This window comes from Staurois parvus, unplaced genomic scaffold (genome assembly GCF_062004578.1).
Source record: "Staurois parvus isolate SC_StPar_1 unplaced genomic scaffold, SC_StPar_1.0 ptg000931l, whole genome shotgun sequence".
In the NCBI taxonomy this organism is placed as follows: Eukaryota; Metazoa; Chordata; class Amphibia; order Anura; family Ranidae; genus Staurois; species Staurois parvus.
In genome coordinates this window covers 898,954-915,986 of record NW_028318727.1, presented here as the reverse complement: position 1 = coordinate 915,986, position 17,033 = coordinate 898,954, and the positions used below count along the sequence as shown (strand labels likewise).

The 17,033-nt window shown below is 43.2% G+C and overlaps 1 protein-coding gene across 3 annotated transcripts in view; it reads left to right on the top strand.

Moving 5' to 3' along the window:
• The window catches only part of PEMT (phosphatidylethanolamine N-methyltransferase), a 168,148-nt gene that overhangs the window by 128,348 nt on the left and 22,767 nt on the right, over positions 1 to 17,033 (top strand). For all 3 annotated transcript variants that reach the window (XM_089656728.1, XM_089656729.1, XM_089656727.1), the window contains exon 5: positions 858 to 969. In XM_089656728.1, coding sequence (XP_089512854.1) covers positions 858 to 969 — 112 coding nt within the window. The remainder of the gene's footprint in view (positions 1 to 857; positions 970 to 17,033) is intronic.

Below are 17,033 nucleotides of genomic sequence, written 5' to 3'. Positions count from 1 at the left end.
TGTATATTTAGAACTGTGGCATTTTGCGCAATAAAAATGTACACTTCTTTTTTTTTTTTATGTTACCTTTCCTTTAATTGCCCTTTTTTGTTTTGATGTCTTAAAGCAGAACTTACTTCAGTGATTTCCAGCTTCCGGGGCATCGACCAGGTATGGTATATACATAGTCACAATATGCCAAGGTGCACCAATGTAACTATGTATAAAATATCCTTTCCTGGAATTCCTCTTTAAACTAAATTAGGCAGTGCATCGAAAAGTGTTTCTTAGGTAAACCTGCAATTTATGATCATGTGGGGCTAGTTCACACTGGAACGTGCATGTTGAGTTGCGTTCAGGTTTTGACAGCCCATTCATACGACTGGGCTGCAAAGTGCATGTGAGCATGGAAAAAGGTAGTGCAAGCACTACTTTTGCCATTTGCAAGCACCAAACCACATGGCAATGCAGTACCATGTGGTTTGGTGGCTACAACTGTGCTGCATTTGTGAGTTGCATTTGGGATGCCACTAACATTTAAAGGCACCCACACGCGTCTCTCAAGGGCAGCGCTTTCACATGCAGTGAGGGAAACTCACCGCGTCCTAGTGTGAACCTGTCCTAAAGGCTGAATATTCAGATTCTTGCATAAACCCAATTGTGACTGATTCTTGTTAGGGCAAAAAAAAGAAAGCTATTGTTCTGACAGCGCACTGCGCCCTTACACATTGTGTAATTATCTGCATGATACATAATGGGTTTATTCTCTGTTTTGCCCTCATGTTGAACAGCAGAAGATGGAAAGGTAAGACAGATCACTTTTAAATTTATGCATTTTGAGCCATGAGCTCTAAACATTATTTCTTGTCTGGTTTTAGGAGACTACTTTGGAATCTTAATGGATAAGAAAGTCACTGGCTTCCCCTTCAATGTCATGGAAAATCCAATGTACTGGGGCAGTACAGCAAATTACCTGGGACTGGCCTTGTTGTAAGTCTTCTTTTTTTTTTTTTTTTTTTTTTTTTAATTTAAATGAAAGCTGAACTTCAAGCAAGCAGGTAAATACACATTAGAAATACACACATTGGGGACTGTTATACCAACCAAAGGATGTGTAATATATAGATAGCTTTTAGAAATTCTGTATATACCCCTAGCAAACACAGTGCACAGTCCACATGTGCTTATTATTATTATACAGGATTTATATAGCGCCGACAGTTTACTCAGCGTTTTACAATATGGTGGGAGACAGTACAGAAACAATACAGTTCAATACAAGAAGGATTTGAGGGCCTGCTCCTTGGAGCTTACAATCTAGGAGGGAGGGGATAGTGGTACAAAAGGTAATAACTGTGGGAGATGGAGTGGTTGGAAGAGTAGAGGATTCCAGTATTAGCTGGGGTGGGGGTAGGCTTCCCTGAAGAGAGGTTTTCAGAGTGCGCCTAAAAGTGAACAGAGTAGGCGATAGTCTGATAGATTGGGATATGGAGTTCCAGAGGATGGGTGAAGCCCTGGAGATGAGCATGGGAGAAGGAGACAAGGGAGCTAGAGAGTAGGAGGGCTTGCGAGGAGCGGAGAGTATGGTTTGGGTGGTATTTAGAGATAAGATCGGTGATGTAATTTGGGGCAGTGTTATGAACGGCTTTATACGTCAGTGTTAGTGTTTTGAATTTTATCCGCTGGGCAATTGGAAGCCACTGGCTTCACTGCAACCAGGAAACAGAAAACTTTTTTTTGAGTTAAGACATAGAGTATACATGCCATAGAAGCAGCTACAAACTTATAAACACTGCCATCTACTGGTTGAAGAATATATCTCTACTGAATACTCATGTAGATGTTTCACAAAATACATGAACACTGTATTCCAACAATAGCATAGCCTGGTCTTGGAACTTTCTGCTGCAGTGGAAAAGCTTGGTGAAGAACACACCCGCTGCTACTGATTAGTTAATGACGGACCACTGTTCCCCCTCCTGTTAGCACCTGTGCACTACACCAGCGATCCCCCTCCTGGGTTTCTGCTGAGCAGAGTATCACAAGACTGATTTAAAGCCCAACCAAAAAAATTATCCCTTGCAGTGGGGCTGTACCTGCATTGCAGGGGTTAATTGCTTGTTTAGATCTAGGGGAACAAAAAATCTACTTGCCCAATCCTCTGCGTCCCCCACAGCTAGACTGCTCCACGCAACCTCTTCTCTCCACCGCTCAGTATACAATCAGTAGAAGACTGCAAGCAGGCAGGTAAGTGTGTGTTATTGCAGAACAGACCGTGTGTGTGTCTTCTGCAATAAAGAGCTGCCTGCTGGAAATCTTTTAAAAATCAGGTTTATTTCCATTTTAATTGTCATATGTAGGTTACCTCTGTGCAGGGCCCGGACAAGGGGTGGGCAGGAGGGGCGGCTGCCCTGGGTGTAATGGTATCCTGTAGGGATGGGGCGCCTTCCTTCTGTTACAAGGCTGACAGGAGTAGTGTCAGTGGCAGTGATTTCGACAAGCGAGTGACTGCTGGGTGTAGGATCCTCTAAGCTTGTATATCATAAATAGGGGGATGGGGGCCCAGTTTGGCATCTTTGTCCTGGGCACTGGATGACCTTGCCTCAGCACTGCCTCTGTGGCATCATTCATTAGATGTGCAACCTTAAAAACTCTCCTTGCTGCACAGCCCCATAAGTCTGGGGAGGATTAACCAACTTCCCAGCATGCTGCAGAGTGGGGCAGGTTCTGTACACCACCAAATTATCTTGCAATTGGCTTGTACCAAATGTAATGCTGAAGTCACAAGACAAAATCATTGTGTGAAAGAAATATCGCCTACAATGCCCTTAAAGGAAAAAGACAGAAGCCACATGCCAAATCGACCTAAGCATAGACCAATTTTTTTGTTTAGGTGCACAACACACATGCCACTGAGGCTTCACCCTCTCTGAGTAGCACCCCAATGATGTTTTTGTTGTGCACCTGAACTATAAATTGATCCATGCTTGGGACACTTTGGAGTGTAAATGCGTTCTATTGCCTTTGATTGCATACATTGAGAGCATGTGATAGGGCAACCAATAGCAAGAAGAAACCGGCAGCAGTAGCGGCATTAGTTTCCTTTCTCTTCATGCCTACCATGCCCTTGTTTCTTCTGAACAAACTTCATAACTCCCCTGTCTGAAATTTAATTTGGTAACTTCCTAAATTGAGCGCCCATGAATGCTCTTCATACTGCAGCCACCAGTGCTTATTCAGTACCAGTGTCACAGGATCCACTGCAGCCTAGTCCCTTTGGCCTTTTGAGAAAGCACCCCTAGCTGCAGCTTAGTCCCTTTGGCCTATTGAGTCCTCATGGCCTCCTGTCCTGTGACCACCAGTGCCTGTGCAGCACCAGTGATCACAGGATCAGCTGCAGCCTAGTACCTTTGGCCTATCAGGAAATAACACAGCCCCTAGCTGCAGCCTATTCAGCATGGCCTCCTGTCCTGTGACCACTGGTACCTGTGCAGCACCAGTGATCACAGGATCAGCTGAAGCCCAGTCCCTTTGGCCTATTGAGAAATGGCTCCTAGCTGCAGCTTAGTCCTCTTGGCCTATTGAGTCCTCATGGCCTCCTGACCTGTGACCACCAGTGCCTGTGCAGCACCAGTGATCACAGGATCCGCTGCAGCCTAGTTTCCTTGGCCTATCAGGGAATAGCACCCAGCTGCAGCCTAGTTCTCTTGGCCTATTGAATCCTCATGGCCTCCTGTCCTGTGACGACCGGTGCCTGTGCAGCACCAGTGGTCACAGGATCTGCTGCAGCCTAGTCCCTTTGGCCTATCAGAAAATTGCACCCAGTTGCAGCCTAGTTCTCTTGACCTAATGAGTCCTCATGGCCTCCTAACCTGTGACCACCAGTGTCTGTGTAGTACCAGTGATCACAGGATCAGCTGCAGCCTAGTTTCCTTGGCCTGTTGAGAATTAGCCTCTAGCTGCAACCTAGTCCCCTTGACCTATTGAGAAAAAGGGCAACTTTTAGGATGAAATGAGGTATCTTGGACAATTTTGCAGAGAAAGTTTGCATTTGCGTGCAGAACAGGAGTGAGGTGGTTCGGAAAAACATTTGCGCACCACCTGAAATTCAAAATTAAGCTCAGCTGGATGTGCAAGGACATTAATTGTAGAAAGTACATTGTCTAATTATTATTCTCGTAAGCAAATTACTAACTGATTTAATGTATATATCCCTGCAGTTACAGTAACCAGGCCCCAGTTACCAAAGAAAAGGCAAGGGAATTGGCGATAGGTTGTTCTGTAATGAACTAATACCTTGTAACCAAACCCCAGCCTTTGGGGGGCTCTCAGCACAGTTCGTCAATTATAGCAATCAGCAGCCATGTAAATTTGTTCCCATTTCCATCAATACATCAAGCAGCTGATAGGAGATTAGTATTAGTACAATCAGGCCTCACTAACAGCTGCCAACAGAAGATGTAACGAAATCGGAACAGGGCCAATTATAATGACACTGTATCCAGCAGCTCCCGTATACGTAGCTGATCCTTCATGCCAGAAATGTTATTTCATAGAAATGTAACAGGTCTGTCTCGGGGGGATGTGAAAGTATTTTTATACAGCATTACAAGAGGACACAGGGATATGCTGTACCCTTTGTTTGTTTACAACAGGGACTTAGAAACAACTTTAGGTCGCTGGGGACCAGTGCCTGGAAATGGTCCTTTCAGTAACGTTACAAATCTGATTGCATAAGTGACTAACATGCCACAAAATACAGCAGCAGTATAATTTTCATCCAAAATCTGTACCTTTTTATCATTAAAAAGCCATCCTTGAACATCACTCCCGAACATTTGTACCTATTTTCCTGATGAAGGAAGCTAAGGACATTGTGTCGAAACAAAGCTTTCGGAAGTAGATTTACATGTTCCACTTGCATCCTAATCACCATATGGGTTGATCATCCAGGATCATTCTTGTTTGACCATTGATAACAAGCCACACCGGTAAATCTGCTAGCAGGAGAAATATAAAGTTCTATACTACAAGTGTATTAGCTGGTTTACACATAAGTGTCATGTGATCCAATCTGCAGTGTCCATGTTGCTTCTTGGTGATGAGGACCCTGCCAGTTGACTGTAGGAGTAGTCCATCACCAGGTTCTCATAGGGTCCTTAAGGCTTCTAGCATCACACAATGATCAGGAGATGACTGAAGACCAATCAACTGGCTGAACAACAGAAAGAAACATCCATTCACCAATCACCACTACCTGAAGATGTGCCATAGGAGATCAAATGACAGTGGATTAATTCAGAATTAAACTCCACTATACTTATCTTTGCATCAACAGTCAGATGCCCACGAGGGGCTTGAGCTGGCAAACCAAGATGGTGGATCTGCACCCTGCTCAGTGAAGGAAAAGGAGACAGCCCAGTGCCTCTTTTCAAAGACACCCGCTAAGGAAAACCCACTCTCTGCTCCCACTTCAGTGGCTGGTGAAGAGGAACCAGATCCTGGCGATATACAGTAGATGACTCTCTCCTTCCCTCTATTGATGCTACAGATGGTGGCTCAAACAGGCCCCACTCCCTTACTGGCTGCCATACCATCTGCCGGTAATTATCCTGAGCCCACCTTAAGGCAAATCCTGACAGCGTTTACCACCTGTAATATGTTCATTGCTAATCTGACGGAGGAAGTGAAAGGCATGAAAGTGAAATGATCCCTTTAGACAGTATGGGGTTTATTTACTAAAGCTGGAGAGTCCAAAATCAGACTCCCTTCTGCATAGAAACCAATCAGCTTCTAACCTCAGCTTGTTCAATGAAGCTTTGGCAATGAAACATGGAAGCTGATTGGTTTCTATGCAGAAGGGAGTCTGATTTTGGACTCTCCAGCTTCAGTAAATAAACCCCTCTATGTTGAAACTCAGAGAAAGCACTGCGGCTCTGGAAGGCTGGCTCAGTAATATGGAGGACAAGTGGAAAACATTGCAGCAGGATGTCTGCTATATCCAATCTGTCACTTCTACAAATGCAGCCAGACTAGAGGATCTTAAAAACTGTCTACGTAGAAACAATGTACGGGCAGTTGGGATCCCTGAAAGAACCCTGTTACTTTAAATGAGTCGTGGCTTATAGCTACCTTTGGGAAGGAGGCCTTCTCTCCCATGTTTGCAGTTGAACTTCATAAAAGTAACCTAGAAGTTGATGCATTTTTATCTTTATTATTTAAATCTAATAATATTACATATACTAACACAGTTATAAATAAGATAATGTTCTTTCATACATTTATGCCCTAATTAGGAAAGATTACAGTAGAAAAACGGAATTCATAACTCATATTAACTTTTTACAGTGCATAAACATAGTATTGTTTTTGCATTCCAAACTTTGAACCAAATAAACTTCCAGAGGCCAATCATTTAGGTCCCTTCACTTTTATGTATAATTTAACCCTAGAAATATAGATTAATATGCAAATTTACATAAAAAAAAAATATAGATAGATATATACTTTTTTTTTTTTAATTGAAGAACCAAATATTTTATTTTTAATTGAAGCTGTGCTTTAAACATAACTGGGAAATTTAATAGTGGAGCAAATGTATAACAGGTTAGTTAGTTTAAATGAAACAGTCAGATTGCTGAGACACAGGTTTTCTAAATGGGTGCAAAATTTAGGCATGCTGATTTAAGAAAATAGTCCAGACAACATCCTGTCCCCTCATGGTTAATGGCTTGTAGCCTGCCTGTGATCCAGATCTTGCAAAAGTTATAAGTGTAGAACAGTATTTACCATAATTCATACCCATGGTTGTAACATAATACTCAGGCTGCATGGCGGTTTTATGCTTTTGTTGGCCTCTTGTGATCCCAATGCCCTGACCAGAGTCACTCAGGCTTACCCGTCCTTAACATCATCAATTTTAATCTGCTTTATTGACTGGATTCATAAGAAGTTATCATTCTACATCGCATCTTTATTAATAAAAGCTGCTTACATATTACCGAGGCGCCCTACAATTATAAGGAGTGGATCATATAAGGGCACAGAAACATTGAATAGGCAAGAAGCTTTCATGGGTTCACTTTTGTGAAAAAGTGTAAGTGTTAAAATGTATGTGTAGCCAAGCCAAGAAGATTTCTCACACCTCCTGTTCTACTGTCAACTGTAAAATGTTGGATTTTCCATCACTTTGTGTCTTGGTGCCAATAGTCACAAATAGAGAAGATGAATCTCCCCAGCAGGGTCACAGCAGTTTTCACACTAGCATATTGATCTGCAGTTTCTCATTCAAGTCAACTGAATGGAGGCATTCACAAAATTCCATTGATATGCATATGAAAGAGTATGGTAAAGCATGTTGAAGTACAATACCATCTAATAAAAATAAATAGCCCAGTAAAAAAGCAGGTTTTGCTGCATTATTCTTCTTCAGTCCGCTGTCCACCAAAGATCCTTTGCAACAGTAGAGGTCGCCGATTTTCTGGGCTGAATGACATTCCAGTATTGTTCATTCCATTTCCTGTGAGGCTGTAGAAGTGTCATCACAGCAGCCTGGGCTCCCAGTACAGCTGCACTGAGCAGTGGCTACATGGTTTTTGTGAGCACCATTCATTGCAGGAGTAAGGACCACTGCTGAAGAAGAGAAAGAACCCTTGATGTCAAAGGACCGGCCAGAAAATAGCTGTTTCAGGTATGAATTAATGGTATTTAAATAGATGCAAGGAGGTCTTCAGAGAATGTGACAGAGGACGGGTGTCTCCAGCAAGCTGGAGGTCAACTTTACGTGGCTTGGAATAATCCATGGTTTTCCAATCTCATTTAGAGTGAATGAGCCCTTAGGAGGACACAGAAGTGAAAATAAAAAATGTGAATTCACGTTTATATATTATATATGTTTAAGCTTTATAGTTAACTAGATGTTTTTGCTTCAGAGTTCAGTGTAAGACAGCTTCAAGGCTGAGCCTTACTTGTGGCATCTCTTAGTGCCCAAGGTGCTCAGCAGTTTCAGATAACAAGCTAAACCGATTTGTGAGCTGCTGGTACATTCTGGCAAACGCTGCAGCTGTGCTCCAAGTTCACTCAGTTTACCTAAATCTGAATTCTCTGGAATGTGTAGGCAAGGGTAGGTGGGTGGTGGTTCCTCCATGTTTCCCATTAACTAGTTGGGTGCCAAGTGTGGGTCACATGAGAGGCCTACCCCGGGATGGGTTCTTCTGGACTACACTAGGCACCTGGGACCGGATCCTTACTTCATGAATGGAGTACCTTTACTCTGTGCCGTCTTCATCAATACCCAGGACAAGGTTGAGGCCGCCATGGGGGAATACGCAACCTTGCGGCAGGCCTCTACTCTTAGAGTTGAACACACATCATATACACTAGCACCATAACTGTTCTCCAGCTGACCCTCCGGTCCCCATGACAATGTACACCTTCACTGTTGACTTGCAATTAGTGAAGGACATGCTTATCCTAGTCCACATCCATCTATCCAGCCTTTTCCACTACCTCTCCTGGTTGCAGAACAGGCTCTGCAGTGCACTTAGCGCAGGTTCCTTACATGTACTTGACTTAACTCTTGATCTTCAGTACCTTTGTACAGGATAGGAACCCCTGCAGTGCAAATCTGCTCCTGTTGCTACAGGAGACAAATCGCTGGTGGAAGGAGTGCCGACTCTCTCGCTGCTAGAGGCCATTCCACCTGCAAAAGGCACACGCTACTGACAGGCTGCATTCACTGACTGTAGACTTCCATTACCCACGCTAACCATTTACTGTCTTCATACCCCCAATGTGCTAGTGAACCAAAGACTGTAGAAAGGTACTGGTTACTTGAATTACACTCCTTTAAATTACTTCAGACCAGGCATAAGGCAAAGTTTCAATGCTTTACTTAAGATTCCATCCATAATAAAAACAGTCCTTGTTCTTACATCCCTAATCCTAACTGAGGCCATATGGTTCCCCAGCATATGTCCAAAAATTGGGTCCATGTATAAAAAAGGTCCTTCAGTGGCATCCTCCAGTGGCTAGTGTCTTCGGGTGAACCCCAGATCCCAATGACCTCCTACATCACGACAGACTCCCAGAAGCAAGCTGCAGGTTCTCTCTCCATGACCTAAGGGCTCTGTGCTCCTGACCACTGTCCCTCTTTTATATCACAGGAACAGTGGGTCGGACCCAAAAAAACTTACCAAGCAAAAGACCCGGGAAAAACATTAACTCTTACCTTCCCATCCAGGGCAGCACCTAACTAGCTCAGTAGCGATCTGCCTACATACATACACAGTCCAAAGAGCAATTTACAAGGTCATTGGGAATGTACTTCCTGAAGCTTGTCCTATATATCTCTCTTCTTTCCATACTTCCAAGTTGGGATTGAAGCTAATGGCAGTTGTAAGAAACCTTTTGGCTTTTTGTATGTAAGAGAGAACAACGAACCTGCAGTAGTTGTGTTTGGAAAATTCCTTTCCTAATTTCAAGCAAGGGTTCCCAGACCACTAGATTGGTACACCATGGCAAAGTTTAAGTGAAAAACTGATGTTCTGAGTACAGATAATACTTTGTTGTTTGAATACATTTCAAAGCTGTCTTTTCACTGTTACTGAAGTATACTTTTATCCATCTGTATGAGTTTTGGCCCGTAACATATATTTGTTGTGTTTGAGCAATTTTCCAACTTACTCATGGTTCTTCATTTTTTCTGTGTACAAATAGTTACAAAGTTTGTATTGGCAACCATTAGAGGGGAGGAACACTAGGTCCTATACATGATTATTGCTTGTAATTGTTCTTCAGGTTACAGAGGGACAGGAAAGAACTTGTTCACCTGCATTAAAGTCCTTAAATTATAATTATAGCTTCACTCAATGGTTCCTTGTATTTTCCAAAAACAATACCGCTTTAATAATTAGAGTATGGCTGTTTATTTCCTCTTCAGAAGCCTTTAAAACATTTCTGATTAAAGAGTTCTGTTTTCTCTTGTAAACATAGGATCTGAACTTTGGAACCATCCTAATTTGTAGTGTTCCTGAGTTCAGATCCTCCTCATAAATAGTATGGTATCCTCTGGTAATCTACCCCCAAATGACAGGTTTTGTCAGTTTTGTCAGCTTGGTTTGTTGAGGTGAACTCAATGATCTCCTGACTTAAAACTCAAATCTAACTTTTAAAACAAATTTAAACTTTGCAGCTGGATAGTTAGTTTGACTTGCCCAACTTTATTACAGGTCCTAAGTACACATATTGCACACTTCGGTGATTTACCACAAAAGACAGGTTTTGCCAGTGAATTCAGCTTGGTTTGTTGAGGTGAACCCAATGCTCTGCTCTCTTAGTACTCAGTTCTAACTTTTAAAATACTTTTGACATTTACAGGTAGATAGAGAATGCAAACCTGCCGCAAAGCTGAGCAAAACGAAGTAAAGAATTTAAAAAATCGCATTTGCATGGGCAACAATGCAGAGAGCAAGAGCAGCCTAATGGCAGCACATTATTGCACTTCACTTGAGTTATCCATTAATATTATTTTGGGTCTGCAGACACTTTAAAGCTGTAGTAAACTCTGCCATAAAATGTTTATTTTGGGGCCCCCCAGGTGGGTTATGCCATAATGTGCTAGTATGCTTAGCATATTAGTACATCACATCAGACTTACCTGTCAACTGGTGACCTTCAACGCTGCGGTGGGATTGATCTGGAGAGAGCGCCTCCCTGTGCTTCCGTCCTTGCCCGGTTTTCCTTCTGGGTCGATAGGCCAGGCCGTGATGACGTCACTCCCACGCATGCGCATAGGAGTCACAGATCAGGGCCGTAAATGTTCACTGAGCTGTGCATGCACGGCTCAGTGTACATGACAACTGACAGGCAGACCAATAGTCTCTTCTGTCATAAATACCCTGCATGTCAGCAACTTTTTGAAAATTTACTTTATTTCCACTTTAATTCGTGTGCTTACTTCTAATTTTTATAATGGGCAGGGTTGTTTTTACCATTAGACCCATCAGGCCTGTGCATATGGGTGGCAGAGAAAAAGAGGCTACTTTTCCCTAAAATGTTTTGCAAAAACCAGGATTTTTGGCAAACGGATTTGGGTGCAAAGGGATATGTGCCTTCACTGATCAGTGATGACAGGTGAGCTTTAATGCAGCGGGTAGCCTTTTGAACCAATAGGTGGTCTCGAAGTATCCATCATGCCCAATGGACATTGTCTAAATTTAACCTGTCACTTCAGGAGCCTGTCTGCATTTGATTACATGATGCTTAAAGAAAGAGCATTCCGGTTCTTATCACACCCAGGATTAAAAGGCACATCAAGAGCATGTTGAAGCATGAAAGAACAAAATACGTCCTAAATTTAAGATAGTTTTGAGGTCGCCACCAAACTTTTCCTCTCTACGAAGCTGGAAGATCTTCACCTTTGAAAAAGGAAACTTCTTTTCATGTGTAACTGCAAGGTAACAAAGTGTTCTCTCTGGTAGAGCAGAAGATAACGATGGACTTGCCAGCCCACCACTACGACCATAAAGAGATGATCTGCCTCATTATGTGTATTCAAAGTCATCTTTGCATGTACACCAGACACCTTTTGTAGGCGAAACACAATAGTATCAAAGCTTTTTTCTTCTCATATCCGTAGGTGTACAGATTCTTCAATGGTTTCCCCGAACGTTTCCGAAGCCAGCAGCCATTTTTCATGTCATGGATTAGGTCAATGATGAAAGTTTGGTTCGCCGTAGCTCTGTGATGCACACGAGTAAAAGAAATGACTAACTCAAACATCAGATCGTTCCGAGAAAAGATTAACCCCTGGGGGTCGAGAGCAGGGAAAATAGCAGCTTTTTTGTCATTTGATTCATATCCCCATTACGTTGGAGAGGATGTGCTCCTTCACAGCCAGTGGATAACTTCATCTTTCCTAGGAAAAGAAAAAGCAGGTCTCTAAAAATACTCCCAATGACTGGTGATCCTGGCATGGCCATTTTTTATACACAATTCTTTTCTTTCTGAGAAGCAGAGTCAGAATCTACGAGGGGAATATATTAATATTTCAGATGTCTGAGATGAAATCGTGCCCTGGAATTATTAAAGAGAAATTCAGATGTAGACTGTAAAGGGAACTTGCAAAGGGTGAGGTGTTAAATACTATGGTTGCTTGTACTTATTACTTGTCTGATTTTGTTCTTAAGCTAAACTCAAGACTAGCCACTAAGTACACAGACTGAATACGTACAGGCATGTGAAAATTTTTTTTCAAAAAAAGCGTAAACCCCATGGAACTTGTTGAATTTTTTAACATATTTCAACAGGCAAACATTATATCTTGCTTTAAATACTACTTACACATAAAAGGGATATACTTGAACAAATGACGGATCAAACTGACATAGTGTATTAATTTTCGTGATCTAAATCAGTGGTCCCAAAACTATGGCCCACAGGCTGGATGCAGTCTTTTGTTTGCCTTTAGCTGTTTTTGGGGTACTATTCCTCCCACTGATTCCTTCCACTAACACCAGCAATTGGGCTCTATTACTTCCACTGTTATAAATGATCTAAAACTATTCCTCCCACTGAAACTAATGATAGGGCGCTATTGCTCCCTCTAATACCAACGATGGGGCGCTATTGCTCCCTCTAATACCAACGATGGGGCACTATTCCTCCCACTAATATCAATAATGGGGCACTATTCCTCTGTCTAATACCAATGATGGGGCACTATTCCTCTGTCTAATACCAATGATGGGGCACTATCCCTCCCACTGATACCAATGATGGGACACTATTCCTCCCACTGATACCAATGATGGGACACTATTCCTCCCACTGATACCAATGATGGGGCACTATTCCTCCCACTGATATCAATGATGGGGCACTATTCCTTACGCTTACACCAATCATGGTGCACTATTCCTCCCACTGACACCGATGATGAGGCACTATTCCTACCACTGATACCAATGATGGGGCACTATTCCTTCAACTGACACCAATGATGGGGCACTATCCCTTCCACTGGCACCAATGATGGAGCACAATTCCTCCCTCGAATACCAATGATGGAGTACTATTCCTCCCACTAATACCAATGATGGGGCATTATTCCTCCTACTAATACCAATCATGGGGCACTATTCTTTCAAACTAATAACAATGGTGGGGCATTGCTCTTATCACTGACACCAATGATGGGGAACTATTCCTCCCACTAATACCAATGATGGGGCACTATTCCTCCCATTAATACCAATGATGGGGCCCTATTCCTCCCATTAATACCAATGATGGGACACTATTCCTCCCACTGATACCAATGATGGGACACTATTCCTCCCACTGATACCAATGATGGGACACTATTCCTCCCACTGATATCAATGATGGGGCACTATTCCTTACGCTTACACCAATCATGGTGCACTATTCCTCCCACTGACACCGATGATGAGGCACTATTCCTACCACTGATACCAATGATGGGGCACTATTCCTTCAACTGACACCAATGATGGGGCACTATTCCTCCCCCTGATACCAATGATGGGGCACTATTCCTTCAACTGACACCAATGATGGGGCACCATTCCTCCCACTGATACCAATGATGGGGCACTATCCCTTCAACTGACACCAATGATGGGGCACTATTCCTCCCACTAATACCAATGATGTGCAATGATTCCTACCTCTAATACCAATGATGGGGCACTATCCCTTCCACTGGCACCAATGATGGAGCACAATTCCTCCCTCGAATACCAATGATGGAGTACTATTCCTCCCACTAATACTAATGATGGCCGCTATTCCTCCCACTAATACCAATGATGGGGCATTATTCCTCCTACTAATACCAATGATGGGGCACTATTCTTTCCACTAATAACAATGGTGGGGCATTGCTCTTATCACTGACACCAATGATGGGGAACTATTCCTCCCACTAATACCAATGATGGGGCACTATTCCTCCCACTGATACCAATGATGGGGCACTATTCCTCCCACTGATACCAATGATGGGGCACTATTCCTCCCACTGATACCAATGATGGGGCACTATTCCTCCCATTAATACCAATGATGGGGCACTATTCCTCCCTCGAATACCAATGATGGGGCACTATTCCTCCCATTGATACCAATGATGGGGCACTATTCCTTCCACTGATACCAATGATGGGACACTATTCCTCCCACTGATACCAATGATGGGGCACTATTCCTCCCACTGACACCAATGATGGGACACTATTCCTACCACTGACACCAATGATGGGACACTATTCCTTACGCTTACACCAATCATGGCGCACTATTCCTCCCACTGACACCGATGATGAGGCACTATTCCTCCCACTAATACCAATGACGGTGGTATTCATCCCACTACTATCAATGATGGGGCACTATTCCTCCCACTGACACAAACAATGGGGATTATCCCTCCCACTAATACTAATGGGGTACTATTGCTTCTCCTACTGCCCACAGGTGCGATATAATTTTTTTTACTCTCAGTGACCACCAAACATGAGGCATTATCTACTCCCACTGACGCTGAGGTATTTAATAATTCCACTGACTACAATTCGACCCCCCTAAAGTCTGAAAAACCATAAACTGCACTGTGTTTAGGGTGTTTAGAGATTTGTCAAATGAAAAAGTAAGTACACCCCTGTATTACTACTTCATATCCATGAAATTAGAATCCGATTAGGTGCCAATAAATAGAACCTTCTTGGGGAGTTGGCAGCTGGAACCTGTCTTATTTAAACTTCAGATATCTAGGGGTCTGGGAGTCTCTTTGCTGTTGCCATGTGTGTTGTCAACATGCCAAGGTCAATAGAGGTTTCTAAGGCTTAGTTTACACTTGCTGTTAGGAAGTGATACAAACCAGGCATTTGATTTTGCTGCCATCCCAAACTGAAAAGGCAGCCATACGGGGTTACACAAATGCCAGGCCTGCAATGCTTTGGTACCTCCTGCCAAAAACTACCCATTCCAGTGAATGGGGCCATGCTGAAACTGTGCGCAATGTACACGGTTGTGGCGTGGTAAGATTTGAGGGGTTAATACGGGCAGTGAGGAGACACCCTCACCCTCACATGGATCACTCTTCAGAGGGCTCCAGCAGGTATAAATGAGGCCTAAGACCCTTGATTGTGGATGCTTGAGTCTGGCAAAAGAGTTAAAGAGATCTACCAATGATTTTAAATCAATCATTCCACTGAAAGGAAAATGCTGTACAAGTGGCATAGATTTCAGACAACCGCTAATTTGTCCAGGACTGGCCGGAACAGCAAATTCAACACAGGAGCTGACCAAATAATGCTAAAAGAAGTCTCCAGGAACCCCAAAATTTTATCCTGGAGTGTTCAGGCAACTCTTGCAACAGTTAAGTCAAAGGACATACATCTTCAACCAGAAAGAAATTGAATCAATTCAATCAGCGTAAATGGTGTGTAAAGAAAAAGGCAGAGAGTGATGGAGTAAAATGTTGGTAATTACATGCAGTGGGGCAAAAGTAAAAAACAAAATACTAACTACCCATTCAGGGCAAAGCAATAGTGTCTTCTAATGCCAACCACCTCCCCCCACAAGGTAGAGTCACTGGTCCCCAATCTCTTGCAACCTGGATTAGCTCTGGGTTCAGGGCTTCCTTGGGGGATGAAATTACTGCCCCCCACCTTAGGCCTGATGATTGGTCGCTCAGATCCAAGCAATGTCACATGAGTCCTTTTTTCAGTGGGAATGTGGTGGTATGCAGTTCTAGCACTTCCAACACTGAATGTATGTACTGGCAAGGTGTGCTTGAGCATCTAATGATGCTGGCTACTGATCGATCTATTGTCGCTGGTGGGGGAGTGGGGGTCTTACTGTTTTGGGGTGGTATTGTTGCTGGCTGAGGGATATATTGATGTTGTTGGGGGATCTACTGTTGCTGGGGAGGGATCTACTGTTTTGGAGGCGGTCTATTGTTGCTGGCTGCTGGGGCATCTATTGTTGCTAATGGATGTCTATTGTTGCTGGGGTGGATACATGGGCGTATTTACAACAAGGCAAACAAGGCACTTGCCTAGGGCAGCATTTTTCAGGGGGGCAGCACCTCCCCACAGAAGAAGGGATGAATGAAGGGACAAGCACACCATGGGAACCAGGTGGGATCTGAGAGAGGCTGAGGGCTGCTTGATGGTGTATGTAGAGCCTGACTCTCATTCCCGGGGATGTGTGGAGCTGTGAAGATGAATGTCTCTCTTCCGCCGGGGGGCAATAGTGGAAGGCTCTCTCGGGTGGGGGGCAGGGGTGTTGTTGGTCAATGTCAGGCTCTCTCTGCGGGAGGGGGAAGAGGGGGTTGTGTTGGTTGGTGTCCATGGGGGCAGACGATTTTTGTGTTGCCTAGGGCAGCACAAAACCTAAATACACCACCGGGTGGATATATATATTTTTGCTGGGGAGGGATCTACCGTTTTTTGGCTGAGGTCTGTTGTTGCTGACTGCTGGGTTGTTTATTGTTTCTGGGGGGGGAAGGGGGGTCTATTGTTGCTGAGGTGGATATACAGTTGTGTTCAAAATAATCGCAGTGTGTTGAAAAAAGTGAATAAAGCTGAAAATCCTTCTAATAGCTTTTATTTCCATCCACACAAATGCATTGGGAACACGACACATTCTATTCCAAATCAAAACATGAAGAAAAATACATCAAATTTGTGTTGTTCCTCTAAAAAAATTGAAGAAAAGTGAATATTAGACGGTTCAAAAAAATCGCAGTGTTTGTATTCTTCTTTACAAACTCAAACATTCACTATATAAACTGAAAAATGTTTGAGGATTTTGCTTTCCTTTGAATGACTTCATGAATATTTGGTTGTAGTCGCACTGTTTCTGAGAACTGCTGTACATCTGTGTTGCATGGAGTCACCCAACTTCTGGCCCCTGTGATCAGGTATTCCAGCCCAGGATGATTGGACCACATTCCACAGTTCTTCTCTATTTCTTGGTTTTGCCTCAGAAACAGCATTTTTGATGTCACCCCACAAGTTTTCTAT